At 40.0% G+C, this 17,885-nt stretch overlaps 1 protein-coding gene across 5 annotated transcripts in view; it reads left to right on the top strand.

Annotated features, from left to right (window-relative positions):
* Positions 1-17,885, top strand: part of CADM1 (cell adhesion molecule 1) — a 354,634-nt gene that overhangs the window by 274,747 nt on the left and 62,002 nt on the right. For all 5 annotated transcript variants that reach the window (XM_068989352.1, XM_068989351.1, XM_068989350.1 and 2 more), the window contains exons 2-3: positions 11,402-11,548; positions 13,146-13,298. In XM_068989352.1, coding sequence (XP_068845453.1) covers positions 11,402-11,548; positions 13,146-13,298 — 300 coding nt within the window. The remainder of the gene's footprint in view (positions 1-11,401; positions 11,549-13,145; positions 13,299-17,885) is intronic.

The following is a 17,885-nucleotide window of genomic DNA, read 5'->3' as shown; positions in this document are numbered from 1 at the left end:
CTGTGCAACCCCATAGACGGCAGCCCACCAGGCTCCCCCGTCCCTGGGATTCTCCAGGCAAGAACACTGTAGTGGGTTGCCATTTCCTTCTCCAATGCATGAAAGTGAAAAGTGAAAGTGGGGTCGTGAAGAGTGGGACACGAAAGTGAAAAGTGAAAGTGAAGTTGCTCAGTCGTGTCCGACTCTTCGTGACCCCATGGACTGCAGCCTACCAGGCTCCTCCGTCCATGAGATTCTCCAGGCAAGAGTACTGGAGTGGAGTGCCATCACCTTCTCTGAAGCCTCAGTAACATACTGTAATTGTGAATAATACCAGAGTTAAATAGAGGGAGAACCAATATCCAAACTTGGTCTCTCTAAATCTTGGTCTCTCTAAATCTCAGTTTCCTCATATGTATAATGGGGCTAATGATAAGATATTGAACCACATAGGACTGTTGTGAGAATTAAATAAGATAACATAAAATGGTAATATAAGATAATTAATGGTAATATAAGATAATATAAAAAAACAATGCCTGGGACATAGAAAACATTTTAAACATATATTAGCTATTGTTATCATGCACACAATTAAAATAATGCCCCCTCCAGAAATAATGGGTGTTTTCATGATATTTAAAAAATTAAAATAATAATGAACCCTCTAGCAAAGAAATAATTTGTTTCTCTTGCCTCCAGACATGGAGAAAAGTAGTCACTTCCCTTTTCCTTTCTGTGTGTAGTAATTATTGTTATGTGTGATAGTGTTGTGATTTTAAGTATTTTACACTAATTGTTAGACTTTTAACACCCTGAAGGCAAATGTAAAGAAAAAAATAGCTTCTATTAAGTTGAAGCAAGTGACCTGGTTTAATAATGGTATCTCTTATCAATGGGAAAGGTAATATTAAATTAGCTGCTTAAAAGCCGGGTATAAAAAAATAAGGGAACTACAGGTGCCATCTCCGTTGAGATTCTAAGGAAATTCAATATAAAGCGCTTTCTAGAGGGACAGTTATTTAACAGCAAGTATTGCAAACAGTCTCCATCTCTAATATGCTTAGAACTCAAGGAAATTGAGAAGTAGCAGTTAAGAAGTGAGCCTAGTAGAGCTGGGTGTGTCCATAGCTTTGAAATCCTAAATCTCTTTTCATATGGTTAGAAAAAAGGCAACATTATACTTTCTTACAGAGTGAGGGTTCATCAGAGACTGCTTCAGCGTGTATAGTAAATGGCTTGGCTACCAATATCTCTTCTGGGGTATGGAAGAAGTCCCAGTTCCCTTAAATCTTTAGAGGAATAATAGAGCCTAATATGTGTATTGTTTGTGGTTTTCAAATATTTTAATATGTATTTTGCATTTTCATCATGTAAACCTTTTGTTTTAGTTATGAATAGCTTGTGATTTGAGAAATGTAGATAGTTCTATATGTGGATTAAAATCGGCAATTCCCATTACCTCAGCCCTCAACTAACTTTGGGATCAGTGACCACCCCGCGGGATGCTGTGAAGGTCTGTGCTTCCTTAGTTACCAGCTTCTTCCTACAGAGATCATCCCTTTTAGAATGTGATTTTCTTTTCCAATAGCCCATGCTCATGGACAGCAGGATTGTACGACTAGTTTTCGCTCACAAAGTAACCATTTAATACACCCCAGGGAAGAGAGTATCTATTATCGGTTCATTAGCAAAGTGGTTTGTGCAGAAGATCAACAGTTGGCCTTCAACACTGTTTCATCTGAAAGAGACAATGTATTTTGAAATGCTGGAACACTCCCCAGCTTTGAATTGCTCCTGAAGCAGCTCAGTATAAAACTGTTCTTTTATTCTTCTTTTGCCATAAACGAGCATCACAGAATCAAATCCATTGAGAAGAAATTCCTTGCTTTGCCAACACAATTAGTTTTGTAAGAAGCCTCTGTCTTCAGATTGTTCTCCTCCAAAATCCAAGTTGGATGGCTGTGGTTATTTTTTAATTAATATTTTTTTAAGAGCCCCTTTTCTCCCAAGAGCCTCTAAGCAGATTTAGCAGGCTTAAAATGACTCTTCCACAAGGTGATTCCAATGCCATCTTACAAGCAAATAAAACAGTGACTTTCCTACTTTATTGGCTCAATTTTTTCCTCTCTCTTTTAATTCTCCAAAATCCTGTCCACTGGAGGGAGTTTTTCTTCAGGGTGAGGATATCTTCTCTCCAGAAAAGATGCTATCTTTTTGATGAACAAAAAGACCATGAAACCCATCCAGCCATGAAAAGGAGTAAGAGGAGAAAAAACATTTCTGTGTGAGGAGCAAAAGGATTCAGTGATTATTATTATCTTGCATGGTTTATTCTTTATTCTCTTTCTTTGATTGCCTTTCACTTCTTGGATAAGTGGATTTTAATGGAAAAGCTAATTCAAATCTTCACGTTTAGTGGATGGGTATCACTCCCCACAAACATTGTATAGAGGGCATTGCACCTCTCCACTTTATGGAATCAGGCAGCTCAGATCATAAGCATCGTAATTGCTTGGACCCCTTAGTGCTGTGGGCTCTGATTAAAAAGTCCTATTGAGCTCAGTGTTCTAAGAGGAAGGCAGCTAATGTGATGGTTAAAATTGAAATAGCATAGGCGAAGATGCTGTAACTACTTTCTTTTGTCACAGTCTTCCTGGAAAAGAGTTTTCGCACATCTAATCAATGTTTCCTTTCACAAAAGAGATTCTCATCCTATATGTAAATATCAGTTGGACAGTGCTTGACTGCAGTTCTTCAGCTTTAATGCTGAAAACCAATAGACCCAAAGGTAAAAAACAGCTTGATGCTTATTAGCCTTTAAAGTTAAGATTCGGGTCACCTTGAGTTTGGCATGGTATAAGGGCTCATTCTCTTGGCAGAGAAAAGCAGAAACAGCTCTTCTTACAAATGAAATAGCGCAAGATTAAAGGATTTCATGGGGACAAGAGAATCTTGACATCATCCTGTACAACAACCTTTGTTCTGTTTTCAATCCCAGCCACTTTCCAGTTTGTAAGTTGATGGTGGAATTATAAAAATCTATTCATTAGGTAGACTTTGTTGGCCTTGGAACCATCAAAATCTTGTGTTTGGAAATTTGAAGGCAAAATCTGGCCTTGGCTGTTTCAGAGCTACCCCTTCTAAAAAGGATATTATTACAAGACAGGAGATTTGCAGAACCAGACCTTTGTGTAGTTGATGTGGCTGAATGTGCTGTGGGAAGTCACCACTATGCACGTCAATATTCTTAGCTGTCCCTCCTTCATGTGCATTTTGGAGTTAAAGGTGAAATTCCATCTTTAACCCCCTTGTGGTTGTCTGAACAGTGATTAATGAACTCGATATGATTCCTTGCAGACTTTTCAAAGGGTGGATGAAGGATGGAATTTCAGCCTCTTTTTTGAAAAAAAAAAAAAAAAAGAGAGGAAAAAAAAAAAAACCACAGGGCTTTTGCATCATACAGCTTTTAAAATTAATGTCCTTTCTTGAATGCCGAGAAAACAAAGGGAATTTCTCAGAAGTATATGCAGCTTGACACAATAGACCTTAATTGGTGTCAAGGAGATGTTGGGATGAATGAGGAAATGCCCATTTAGCTGAGAAGACTTAAAAGTGGAGCCTTGTTATGAGCTGTCATCTCAACGTGTATTTAAACTATAGCAAAACTGAAACATATTTGCCATATAGATCATAATGACTCCAAAGGAGCCATTATACTCTATTATGTAATTACATAATCAAAGCATGCATAGTAATCAGCTTTTGGAATTCAATGCTAATCAAACATACCTATAGTATGTGTTTAAGCTAAAATAGAGAGCGTTAATTTGCCATTAGTCAACTAAACAAGAATGTGTATACAGAATATTCATGAATAGCTTAATGTTGTGTCAGATGATATTTTTTGTTTTGTATTCAGGGGAAATCAACAATTTTAATTGAAGAAAAAACCAGCACTGAAGGAAGATTACTCTTTAACTTGCTGTTCAGAAATTTGCCTCACCTTTTACTGATTATAAGAGGAGATTAGATTAAATTCAATGTTTTCCCTCCATAAGCTCTAGTGATACAACAGTTACTACATTACATGAGATTCTTAGGCGATCCTGACTATCTCCATGCCATAGGATAAAATGTTATGAATACTACACTTGAAACAAGCTTTTAATAGATATATAAAGAAACCTTGAACATGTATTACTTTTGTAATTAGAAAAAAATCAATAAATGTTATTTAGAAATAGCCGAGAAAAGAAATACCTTGATGAGCCATTAGGAACTGTGGCCTCACACTTGCCGCATGATCTTACATATCTCCTCCCTGGATCTCACTGTCTTCATCTGTAAATGAGAGAGTTGATCGGCAGATTCCTTTTAGTTGTGTTGCTTTGATTCCTCAAGGGTTCTATGAGAAAGAAGATGACATAAAGGAAATGTTTTGGTCCGTGTCACATACTATTGCCCACTCAGTTATTTATTGAATTGGTTTAGTTTAACTCTAAGTTTATGAACTGTATGGTTCGCATTCATAATTATTTTGACCATTGAGTAGACAGTCCTTGGAGCAGACAATCAACAGATTCTACTTTACTGTTTGGGATGGCAAAACATGGGTGAGGATCAAAAAGGTTAAAAGTAGCTTTGTAAACAGCAGACAGATGGAACGCTTTTGACTTTAAATAAATATTCAAGTATTCACAAAGGTTGAAGTATTGCCTCTCTTTGAAATAAAGAGTTGTATTTATGTTGAAGTGTGCGCACCCTTAACCTTAATCCATGGTTGATGGGCCCATCTTTTTTGACACTGGTTCTCACTGCCTTTTATTTGCACGCTGGCTGACCGAAAATGTTACTGTAATATTGAAAGGGGACTAAATTCTTTCATCAAAAGCTTTCATGGCTTGAACTTCATATAATTTATTTTCAAATTACTTTTACTGTAATTCTTATTAATTCAAATAGGTTTCTGATTTGATATAAAACTCTGTAAATGCAAGGAACAGTTTAATGAAATGAAAGATAGGGTTGAGTCTTTAAAAGGAAATGTACAAAATATGCTGACAATAATTGCTTAGATAGAAATCAAATCTTAATGGCTCTGTTAATGATTTGTAGTGAATACTGTGTTTACGTTGACTTGGGGGAACATAAGCAGTTAGAAAAATTTTTCCCTCTGGATTTCAACAGAATCTTTTTTTTTTTCTCTCTCACTTCCTGAAATGTACTCAGTTCGAATGCAAGCTCTCAGAAAAGTTAGCAGGAATCCCAGTGCCTCTACGGGTGATTGTTGTATTTGGGTTGGGGTAAGGCATTTTTCTTTCAAGTTGAGTACGTAACTGACATGGTTATAAAAATGGGATCCAACAGAAATGAGAATGAGGGAGAAAACATTTGAAGTTTTAAAAGACCACAGAGCTCACATACAACAGGAAAGAAGGGCTTCAAAATCATGCAAGTTTTTTTGACTCCGGAGAATCTGAACTCAGATGCCTCTTAAAGGGAAAGAATTGATAGTCCCAAACCTGGAATCGGTGTGAAATTCCAAGAACTCTGGTGGCTTTTTTTAAATTAGTAACTACCATGATCCTTAGCAAAATGGTTTTTTTGTTTGGTTGGTTTTTTTTGGACAGCCTGTACTGTCGGTTTCACTTTTGTCTATGCAGACAACCTGACTGTGCTGATTTAATGTTAGGTTCAGTCTTCCATACAGCAGAGGGTGAAAACAAAAGGTTCCCTAATATGATTTTGCTACTAAAGGAATAGGTCAAGGGACTTTATTTGCTCTTTCTCTGGGCAAACTGTTCTCAGTGAAGAGTCATTGGTGCTCTTTGAAGTCAGTAAGAGTTTACATAGTTGCTATAGTATAGGCTGAATCCTGTTCTAACTGCGACTTGCCCTTTTATTATAGACTTGACTGGAGAGACTCCCCCGGTGTAAATGAAGTGCTTTATTTATTAACAGCCAGGCGGCGGAGGCCAGAGCTCTCGGTGCCGGCAAATGCGGGCCATGCAGTGGTAATAAAAGCGTTCTCCAGGGGCAAAGTGTGCCGAGTGCTGAAAGAAGGAAGCGGTAGTAAACACGGTGTTTTGCATTCCGGACAGATTCTCTCTCATCTTGAAGTGTGTAATTGTGTTCTGGATAAATTATGGAAATAAAAAAAAAAATGAGAAGTTGCTCATAGGGAAATCACCCTCTTTAAAAACAAGTAAATTTTCCAAGGCAGAGCCAGTAGAACCTTGGCAACAGACCCTGCGGTTGGCTGGTTGAAAAGTACAAGCTGTATGGGCTGGAGAAACTGGCAGAACTGGATTCTGACACCAGCTCGGCCACTTAGCTTCATCACATTAGACAGCTTATTTCAGCTTCTTCGTGTCTCAGGTCCTTAAAGTGGGGATACTGGAAACTCCAGGAGTTTGAGAAGAAAACACATTCAAAGCCACTAAGAAAGCGCCTAGCATCAGACCAAGTTATGTTTCCTTCCCCCACGTCCCTGTGCCTGAGAATGCCGTCTCTCCTTTCAGCTCCTTGTTTGAAGATTTGCGTCATCCCCCAGTCCAGGCAGTTCTCTTGTTGGTGCAATAGATTCCAACCCAGGCTAGTGTTCTCTGCGATGCCATTTACATAGTGTTTGTAACTAAATGAGGTTTCAGGAAAGAATCCAGGAGTTAAGTCAACTGATGACTGAATTAATGGGAGGCTTATGAGTCCACTGCATCCACTCGAGCCCGAACCTCCTCAGCTGAAACGGCCTTCAGTGATCATCAGAATAAGTTTTAGCTCTTTTTCTGCTTTAGATAAGATGCTTTTTCATTCTTGTCATGAATGTCTTGGCAACTTCTAGAGTTCTATGGGAGACTTGCTTGTGAGTGAATGGGCCTCTCTAATGCTGAAGTTTTGTTTTTAGAATTTGTGGGGCAAGGAGGCATGTTAGAGGGAATTCAGTTGCTGGTATAAATTAAAACCTAGTTTGGTTCTGTCTCTTAAACCTCAGTCAAAAATGTCTGTACGTGTCAGACATTGTTCCACCCTTAAAATAAATTACCTTGCTGCTAACAGCTTTATTTAATGGCTACGGTTATATCGTACCTGCTTGAAGCCTCCTTGATTTCTTTTGCCCAGAACATGTGCTGTTTTCTACCTTGACAGTATATCTGCTAATTGAGTTTTAGAAAATCAGAAAGGTTTTTTAAATGGATTATTTAAGAAAGGCACTAGAGTTGCCTGTTTGTATCCTTCTGCTACACATCAAATTGTGTTTTGTAACAACCTAATTGTCATGATATCTATGTCAAGGGGAAATTTATCGAGTCACAGTACATCCTTCTGTTTGGAAGAAATATTTGAGGATGTGAGCAGAAATTATTTTTACATAAAGGCTTCAGGCGGTTAAGAGGACTGACATACATATCGTATTTTCATCACTGTCATTCACTTCCTTTGCCTCCAATAAATAGGTCATTATTATTCCATTGCAGCCATCTTCTGATGCTCCACGTATGGAGCTCTGTTTAATATAACTACTGTCCAACTGACCCGTATAATTTATTGGTGATTTTTACAGACCGATACCCTTGGGCCACCACCATCCATCAAGGCACTTTGATATCTTTCAGCACTTAGAATTTTTTAGCATTAGTATTATAACCATGTTAACATAGCTAGGAACTATCATTTTCTGAGACAGTGGACTTTAGGTTGGCCTTAGCAATTTCATTAAAAAAAAAAAAAATACAGTAATGATGATGATACCGCCATGGATTTGCAGAGCATGTTATGTGCCAGAGCGCAGCAAGGGCAAACATTTGCAGATGGCAAAAATTTTACCTGAATGATTTATTCAGTAATGACACATAAGAGGGATCTGATCTTACATTACATAATTGTAAGTAATAAATAAGAATGTTGAGACTTTAAGAAATGAACAAAGAAACGAAAACTCCTCTGGTTCTGTTGTAATACTTATCATGCTTAAAATACAAAATCACGGTCAACTCCTCTGCTCCCATCTCCTTTGCAGATGTTTCATAACCTCACTATGAATACAGACCAAACATACTAGGGTTCTGAGTAAAGACTGAAAATAGAGTGGATAGTTGTTTCCGCAGAAACCATCCCCTTAGAGCATAGCTGAATTGCAGTTGGCTTCACGTCCTAGTATCTGCGATGGGGTGTGTGTGTGTGCTCAGTTGTATCTGACTCTTTGCAACCGCATGGGCTGTAGCCCACCAGGCTCCTCTGTCCATGGAATTTTCCAGGCAAGAATACTGGAGTGGGCCATTTCCTACTCCAGGGGATCTTCCCAACCCGGGGATCGAAGGCACCTCCTGCATTGGCAGGTGGGTTCTTTACCACTGAGCCACCTGGAAAAACCTCCTGCATGATGTAGTCAGGATCTATAAGGCCGAAGGGATTAAGGCCTTTTGCTGGATAGCCTTTCCATGTGTTCCTTTTATACGCTGACGATTCTTATTTGTGGCTAATAAACTCCTTGCGGTAGAAGAAATCTCCACAATCCAGCGGACCAGTATGGCATTCTGATCTCAAGGCAAGTCCCGTGATTTGACACTAAATAGCACTGGAATCGTGCAGTTTAATGTTTCCTTAATTTTTGTCCTAGATTGGGTTACCAGAGGAAATAGGGTATTGTCCTTTCTTTACAGACCTTCTCAAGGGCCAGCGAAACCACCATGAAAAGCACGCTGGATTGGCAGGAATTCCCTGTCCCTTGGTCTGTTCTCAGATCTGGGAATAAGCTGCTCCCTCCAGCTGGGTTCTAAGTTCTGTGTTTGTCACAGTAATACACGGAGGAAAAAATAAGCGTCTCTCCTTTACCTCTGATCACTCTTCCTCTCTGTTGTTATTCCCTCACACTCTTCAGCCCACTAAGCCTTCACTGCTGGATCAAGCTGGGGAAAATTTACCTTTTTACTTGCTACAAGCCCTGTGGGCCTCGTTCTCACACCCAGGTTAATTCCCTGGATCAGAGGCCTCAAGGTTGGGTTTCATTTTGGTTTGCTTCTCCTCAAGCATCAGGAATTTTTGTTTATCTGTGGCCCTAATAATTTTTTTCCCCCTTATCCCTCTAGTTTCCTCTTTTCTAATTCTCTCCCAGAGGCTGGTCTGTTTCTAGTTGGATTTGGCTTAAAGCCATCTGAGACACCCTTTCTCATACTTCCCCACTGTGTCCTGCCAAAAAAGGATCCTTCAGCAGAAATATGATAGCAGGTGGAAATCCTCCGTTTACTCTAATTGCACCTCTGTTTATGCGGTCTCACTGTTTCTTTTTTAGAATAGTATTTATCTTTGAGCTTTGTTTCTTAATGTGACAAAGTTTTTTTTAGAGAGTGAATAAGCCGCCCTGAGTTGATATATAATTACCTAGAGAGCTCCTTGAGTGCAGGGATCGTGAGCTCTCATTCTTGCATTCACACCACTCCCAACACATATAGTTGCTTAGTTGGGATCTGACATCTAGAGAAGGGATGATGGTGATGATAACAGCTCCCATTTATTCAGTTTTATGAGAAGCCAGACACAGGGCCAAATGCTTTACGTTTATTATCTTTCTTAATCCTCCCAGCAGCCCCGTGAGATAGCTTTTCATTACTGTCCCCATTTTGCAGATGAGACACTGTCTCAGGGACTTGAAATAGTTCACCTAAGATCTTACAGCTGAAAAGCAATCTCTCCCGTCCCCTTCCTGATTGGCCATCATACGTATTGCCTGTACCTACCTTTTCTTCTGTAAGTGGGGATTAGAGATCAGTTTTCACCAATACTGCAGCTTCTTACAGGCTAGGACAACATCATGTCCTTCTGTATCCCCTGCTATGCCAGGTGCAGAATTGGACATTCAACATTATTTCATCTCCTCCTACCTGTGCTGTGGGTCATTTAGGACATTTCTGAGGTGCCCTGGCTGCTTCACTTGTCTTAGAAGCAACAAACTAGAGCAGATCTGGAGATAATCCAGGTATCAGTGGACTGAAAGCCTAGACTTTAGGAAATTTTCTGGGGTTTCCCAGGTGGAAAAGAATCCACCTGCCAATGCAGGTTACACAGAAGACACGGGTTCGATCTGCGAGTCGGGAAGATCTCCTGGAGTAGGAAATGGCAACCCACTCCAGTATTTTCCAGTTGCCTGGAAAATTCCATGACAGAGGATCCTTGCAGGCTAGAAACCATGGGGTTGCAAAGAGTTGCACACGACTTAGCCACTGAACAACAACAAAGAGATTTTCTAACTGGCTGCAAGAGTGTAGTCTGTAGAGAGGACGTGTTTCAGGATCACCTGGGGCTTTGGTGAGTCATGAAGAACAGCATAACAAACTGAACTGTAAGCCTTCCTAGGATTTTATTGAGATTCCAAAGAGTCATAGTCAGTTCTCCACCCCTACACAATGCATAACAGCCTATATTCCGAGAATCTTGACATCCACTAACAAGGTGAGATTGTTCACTGAGCCCTCCCTCCTACTTCTGTTAAGTGGCCCTTGAGTTTTCTGTGAGGTGACCAAATAGCTAAGGATGTGAGGAGGTTGAGTAGTCATTCCTTCGTATCCATGGGGGATTGGTTCCAGGTTCGCCATAGACACCAAAATCTCAGGATGCTCAAGTCCTTTGAAATGTTTACTTTAAGTCATCTCTTGATGATTTACAATACCCAGTGCAATGTAAATGTTATGTAAATAGTGGTAAATACAGGTAGTGAAAGTGAAGTCAGTCGCTCAGTCGTGTCCGACTCTTTGCGACCCCATGGACTGTAGCCTACCAAGCTCCTCTGTCCATGGGATTTTCATGTAAGTACTATATAAATGGTTGCTGGCGTGTTGTAAAGTCAAGTTTTGCTTTGGAGAACTTTCTGGAATTTTTTGTTTTCCTTAGTATTTTCTATCTGTGCTTGGTTGATTTGGAGATGCCCAACTCTCAGATAAGGAAGGCTGCTATCTGTGTATTTCCCTTACTCCCTTTGTGAGAGCTGCCGTCCCTCATGACAGCCAGTACTCTGCTTTCCTTACCTCTCCCGCATACACGCCGCAAGTAAAGACACCAGAGGCTGGAGCATGGGCATCATAACTTCTGGGGGCACATTGATTCCAGGCTTCGTCACATTTCGCCCCTAGATCTATCGCAGCTTAATAGACTCGTTTCGTGGACTATGGAGAAAGGTGTGCAAGCCTTGGCAAATGTTGCTGTTTATGTCTATCTTCTGTTTGGGTCATGAGGCTTGCAGGATCTTGGTTCCCTGACCAGGGATTGAACCCAAGCCTTTGGCAGTGAAAGCATGAAGTCCTAACCACTGGACCGCTAGGAGATTCCCATTGTGTCTATTTTCTAATTTGCTTCTTGTTTCTAATTTTAATTGATCCTATTAACTAAGTTTTAATTGATGGAATTTTTTTTTCTCCTTTTTTTAAAGGTGATGGACAGAATTTGTTTACAAAAGACGTGACAGTGATTGAAGGAGAAGTTGCAACCATCAGCTGCCAAGTCAATAAGAGTGATGACTCTGTTATTCAACTACTGAATCCCAATAGACAGACCATTTATTTCAGGGACTTCCGGCGTAAGTTTCTATCTCTATAGCATTAGATGACAATTTTTTTTCCTACATGTTGTCTTGATAAAGAGATTGCGAAGGCCGCCTTCTTCTTCTTTTTTTTTTTTTTAATTTAATGTTAGATGCTTAAAGTTTAATCAGTTCTTCAGAGGGAAGAAGAGACATGCAATCATAGTCTTCCTACTTAATAGAAACCTTGAATGGTCCTTTTTAAAAGTAAGGCAGTCTTCCTTTGCAATAGGAATTGATTGTAGTAATTCAAGGTGAATTGCAGTTGAGTCCCAAATACTTAGCTGACACAAACAACTCAAATAGGGTTAAGCAAGGAAAATATAGCATTCTCAAAGGTAATCTGTTTGGTTTGAAGATTGAAGTTTTCAAGGCAATCTGTGCCCATAAAGACAAAACCAAATCTCCTGTCCTCTTAGCCTGTGCAAGATGGAGGTGCCCACGTGCTGAAATCCTTCCAAATGTAAGACCACGAAAGCCAATAATCGAAACTTAATTGTATACTGTGGCAGTGGCTCACATGGGGTGCCAGGGCTTGGCAAGAGCAAGAGTCAGGTCTTTCGAAAGATTGCTGTTGAGAGCACTGCCGCCTACAAAGCAAGGTCGGACATGTCACTTCCTACCTGCTTTTCTCCACTTTCCCCGACGCCTCAGAACATTCATGACCTGTGGAAAGAGTCGACAAACCTAAGGAACATTAAGGGGATGAAGGAGAGTAAGAGGAGAGAAGCCAGCTTCTCATTCTGAGAATGAATTTTTGTCATTAGGATATACTGATCTAACCTTTATCAAATTAATAAAAGGATTTTAAATGAATGTTAGAAATCAGTAAAAAGCCCACATATGTTATTTTTGTGGTGACTCTGAAGTCCTACTTTATGCCTAATCGGTTTCATACTGTGAAGCTGAATACGGATAAAAACAGGGTCAGAGCTCAGGGCCCCCTGAGCCCCAGGTCACAGACGTTTAGCAGCTCTGCCTCAAATCACATCAAACGCAAAGATGCATCCCGGTTAAATTGGATTGTTTTGCTATAAAGTTTTTTTTTAATGATTTTCATTTTGCTTTTGAAATTACTAATGATTTTTTTAAAATTTTTCTCTCATAACATTAGGACCTCTATTTCTTTTAAGGCCTCAGATTTTTAGAGACAATTTAAAAGCCCGTGGGTTCTACTCCCTGAAATTTCAGTGTCCAAAGGGCCCACCTGACCTGCTCTTTCTTCCTGTTTTCATTCTGCCTATCTCTGATAGAAGATTTGAAACAATTTATGAATAAGTGCTCAAAACTGACAGCAAGAGATGTGTGTACAAGAGAGAGTGTGTGTGTGTGTGTGTGTGTGTGTGTACAGAAACACACACCCACGTGTGTGAGTTTCCTTTTCCAGCAGGGGTGTTTGCTACATGCAGACAGTGCAGAAGCCCTAAATAGGAACTCAAGAAGGACAAAGCAGTACCCACCAGGTGCCGAGCGACTTAATCCGTGTGTCTACTCTGTAGCTGGCTTTCTAGTCCCCTGGCTTTTTCCTCCCCTCCGGAAGGCAAATAGACGATCATCTTTCTCACATTCACTAACTCTGTGTTTTGTTTCCCAGCTCTGAAGGACAGCAGGTTCCAGCTGCTGAATTTTTCGAGCAGTGAACTGAAAGTGTCGCTGACAAATGTCTCCATTTCTGATGAAGGAAGATACTTCTGCCAGCTCTACACTGACCCCCCGCAGGAAAGTTACACCACAATCACAGTCCTGGGTAAGGAATGCATCAGGGCTTGTCCTAGGAGATGAGAGGGGTAGCACTTACTGCCAGGTGGCTTCCAGCAGCTAGGAAAAGGTTAATGGTAAATTTTACAGTTTTAGGAAGACTCACCGCCCATCTAGCTGAATTTTAAAAATAGCCTATTTTACCAAACACTCTAAGCAATGGCAATCAGCCGGCTTTATAGATTCCACCTGCTCTTGGGTTTCAACCCTCAAGCTTCAGAAGCAAAGATCAAGAGAATTTAGAGCCCTCAAATGAATCACTCACCACATGCAATGTCATTGCTTCTAACTTCCAGGGTTTTTTTTTCCTCCTGTGCAGAAGAGGGGGTGATGGGCTCCTCCATCTGCACCCTGTGGCAGAGCTCTGTGATGAAATCCGCTTAATGATTTTTCCTTCTGAGTTACATCTCGTTTAATATTGTTGATCTCCTTTTCTTCGGCTTGACTTATTGCCTTGTTTATTGCTCATACTCAAGATGATGCTGTAAAAATCATACCCCATGAACACATACTTTGCCACAAATTGCAACCATTGGACATAAAAGAATGAAGAGCTTCTAGGGAGAGAAGGCTGATACTAAGCAAGGACTGTGGACTGGCTGTCGGGTACACTTCTTCCTCTAATAAGTTGAGCGTCTTCATTCAGTGGTCCCCAGCCTTTTTGGCACCAGGGACTGATTTCGTAGAAGACAATTTTTCCGTGAACTGAGGGTGGAGGGGGATGGTTTGGGGATGATTCAGGCACATTGCATTTATCGTGCACTTTAGGGAGCCTTCTCTCCCTAGAAGCTCTTGCACTTTATTTCTAATCTAATGCTGCCACTGATCTGACAGGACATAACCAGTCCACGGCCCTGGGACTGGGGACCCCATCTTCATGTATGATCACTAGGTTGTGACTTTCAGCAGAACCCTGGTGGCCAGGTTTCCATGTGTGTGTTTTGACAGAATGAGCAGATATTCCTGTGGTAAAGGTGGTCTGAATTAGTCACCTTTTAGACAAATATACGCTCTAGTACATAACACCAGCTGTTTTCGAAACTGCGTTTTCAAGGACGTACATATAACAAGAGACAAGATCTCTGATTTACACCTTTGGGAAGATGATGAATCAAAGTCTATTTGAGGCAGCAGACTGCAGCTTTTCAGTGTAATGATATGAAGATTAAAGGGGGAAGATAAATATGAAGGACGTTTTTGCTTAGTGTGTGTGAACATATATGTATTTATGGATGTACGTATTCAGCTGCTGCCTCATTGCTTTATTTAAACACAGCTGTAATAGGGAGCATTTCTCTAATTCATTGAACTAAGACGTATCCCTAATGCTTACATATATGTTATTGATAAGAGGAACACTAATTTTAGAAAGTTGTGTTTTATGTCCAGCCATTCTGCTTCCTCTGTGGTCTGTGTTTGATGGTGTATATATATTTATCTCTAATTGCACCTTTAATCCCTTTTAGACAGACAGAAGTAGTAAGTGTGGAAGGTTTGGCTGGGACGACAATACTTTTGGTATTTGGCAGATGCACCAAAGGTTTTCAGTAGATGTCTTTGTTTGCTTATTGGAGTAAGTCATTAGCTGCCTAACCTTCAAACTGACCATATTCCCTTTGACCCACCATTGTCTATGGCATCCCACAAAAGAAAACTAGATGGAATATACTTAAGGCATTTTGAATTTTCAGAATGTTTTGTTTCATATACCTTTAAGTGTGAATGTCTTTATTCAAAGAAAGAGGTAGCAATAGATGTTAGCCATCTTGCCCAGGACAAAGCACATGGTGAGAATCAAGAATTTTAGTTTGAAACAGACCTTACTCTTCTGGCTCATAGCCTCTGGGTCTTCTGGTCTAGGTTGTTTTCAATAAAATCCTGAATGTTGCTCTTTTAAGTTTTCCCTCTGAAGGTGACATATTTTGTTTGCAGGAGTGTATCTGGTGTTTGGCAAGCAGGTCCTGCCTGTCAGTTTTCAGTACTTGGTACATTTGTTCTCAGACCCACTGGATCGGCCCAGTTGGACTGAGTACACCCAGCACTAGACTTTTGAGAGGCATTATGTCTGTAATTCTTTTAGAGGTCTGCTTATTCTAGAAGTAATAGATTTCTTGCTTGTATTGTATCGAAGCATTAACTTAAAGGTACTTGAACGTAATACTGGTAGATGCGCCTTTTGCATACATTATGTGTTCATTTAATATTCCTTCCATTGAATTTATTCTAGGATTCCTTGATGGAGTCAAATTGTTATCATCAGTGCTTGAGTCTTTCATATTCCAAAATCTGACAATTTGCACTGATACTCGTGTATTCAAAGCTTCCTTCTAAGGTTTAGCATTTTCAGATATTATAATGAATGAAGAATGATCTATTAGCATCATCTTCATTTCTATCTGTGATTCTCTGAAAAGGACCCCATATGTACTTACGCAGCTGTCAAACTTCTTGATCGGTTGAAGATGCTCATTTTAGTACATGCATCTTTATTAGTTGCTTGAAGCTTTCAGCATAATTATAAGACATAGAGATGGGGATTTGGTAGTTACTATTATGTTTATTATCTTACCCCTGTAAAAACTTAAAACTCTTCTATGATATTTTACACGCACTTCGGTGCCTTTTAGGATATTCATCCACTCCTTCCACTTGTGATGAGTTTGTTCCTGTCTCCAGATCCTAGTGCTGTTGCTTAGTCATGTCTGACTCTTTGAATTCCATGGACTGTAACCCACCAGGCTCCTCTGTCAGTGGGATTTCCCAGGCAAGAATACTGGAGTCACCAGTTCCTTCTCCAGGGTGTCCTCCCGACTCAGGGACTGAAGCCATGTCTCCTGTTTGGCAGGCAGATTCTTTACCACTGAGCCACCTGAGAATCCACAGGCATCGTAGTGTAGGACTCTCTTCATACTGCTGTTCATAAGAGGAGATGAACAAGAGAAAGAATATACTGCTTTATGATTAATATAGTTACTGATAATAATCACTAATATTATTACAATCCTGTGCTTCTAAGATTAGTGTTCACTCTTAAGATTCCAGGAACAGGAGAATCTAATTATTTTAAAGGGTCTTAGAGGGAGATTCCACGTACTGATCAGCTTTAAGGCTCCTCTTTTGTTGTAATTAATGTGGCTTATCTTGATATTGCTGATTTTTTTTTTTTATGTTGTAGGCGTAATGTTTATAATTGGCACTCATAGATTTGAGGTTAGCTAAGAAGAACCTCGGCATTTCTCTGCTATTTTATAGTATTTCCCTCTCTGTGGCTTTTATCTGTATTTCCATCTCTATGCATCTCCTTACATATATCTTTGGTTATTTTCATTAATGGCTGCAGTTTTTACTAAATGTGTCTGTTTAGTGTACCATGTATAAGTGTATTCTCTGGTTAGTAGCAGTTTTAATTCATTTTTCCTTATAAATGGATTTTTATACTTTACTAACCTCTTTCATATTTGAATAGACATTATGAAGTTAAAGGGAAAACAGGGGAGAATGAATAGACCAAAATAAACTTTAAGATTTTCTTGTCCAAACCACCTTTTCCCCCAAAAGATACACTTAAATCACCTCATATTTTCTAACGCTTTCTTGCTTTAAAAAAATGTGAAAGAAGTCAACTTTATAACTGATATCAATGAACCATTCTGACTCACATTATTGGATTTTATTTTGTACTTGTATACCAAACAACCCCTACTATACTTGACTGTTTATTCTTCTAAACTTAGTAAAAATCAGAAATACTGCTCACAATCTTGAGAAAACTGTTTATAGACTTGGAAACAGTCATTCAGCCATTTCTCAGGACGTTCTTCTCAACAATAAACAAGTCCTTTATTTTTCTACACTGGTCATATTTTCCAATACTTCTGAAGTTTTCCACATGTTTGCCTCACCTGTCAAGGAAAAGATGATGTCACCTCTGCAGAAGCAGCTAGCATTGGTACAGGAATTACCAGAAAGGGTTAGGGAACTGTAGATTGTACCTGCTGCAGTCGAGGAAGTATTAACATGGGTAATACTAAACAATGGGTGATCCAGATAAGGACCTATCTGCTGCCAGTCATGCTCTCAGCCCCTAAACAAAATCTAAGAGACACTGGTAAATTTTCCTCTGGCCTAATTTACATGTTTTTGTTGTAATTTAGTCACTAAGTCATGTCTGATTCCTTTTGTGACCCCATGAACTGCAGCCTGTCGGGCTCCTCTGTCCATGGGGTTTCCCAGGCAAGAATACTGGAGTGGGTTGTCATTTCCTCCTCTAGGGGCTCCTCCTGACTCAGGGACTGAACCCATGTCTCCTGCATTGGCAGGCAGACTCTCTACCACTGAGCCACCAGGGAAGCCCTGCTTTATACCTGCCCCTCGCCACGTCCTTACTTTGAGTCCCTGGACGTTACTGGTAACGGGAAAGAACACACGCTCATCCTTGTGCTGATCTCCAGCTGATGGAGAGGATTAAGTCCTGCTTTCACTAAGAAACACCGCTGAAGGTGAATTGTCAGTGGCGGTTAGAAGGAGCCTGTGAGGAGGAGTCTTCAGGATCACGAAAAGAAGATGACGGGAAGAT

The sequence above is a fragment of the Capricornis sumatraensis genome, chromosome 16 (genome assembly GCF_032405125.1).
Source record: "Capricornis sumatraensis isolate serow.1 chromosome 16, serow.2, whole genome shotgun sequence".
NCBI classification, from domain to species: domain Eukaryota; kingdom Metazoa; phylum Chordata; class Mammalia; order Artiodactyla; family Bovidae; genus Capricornis; species Capricornis sumatraensis.
The sequence above is the reverse complement of the archived record's forward strand: the minus strand, read 5'-3'. Positions and strand labels throughout refer to the sequence as shown.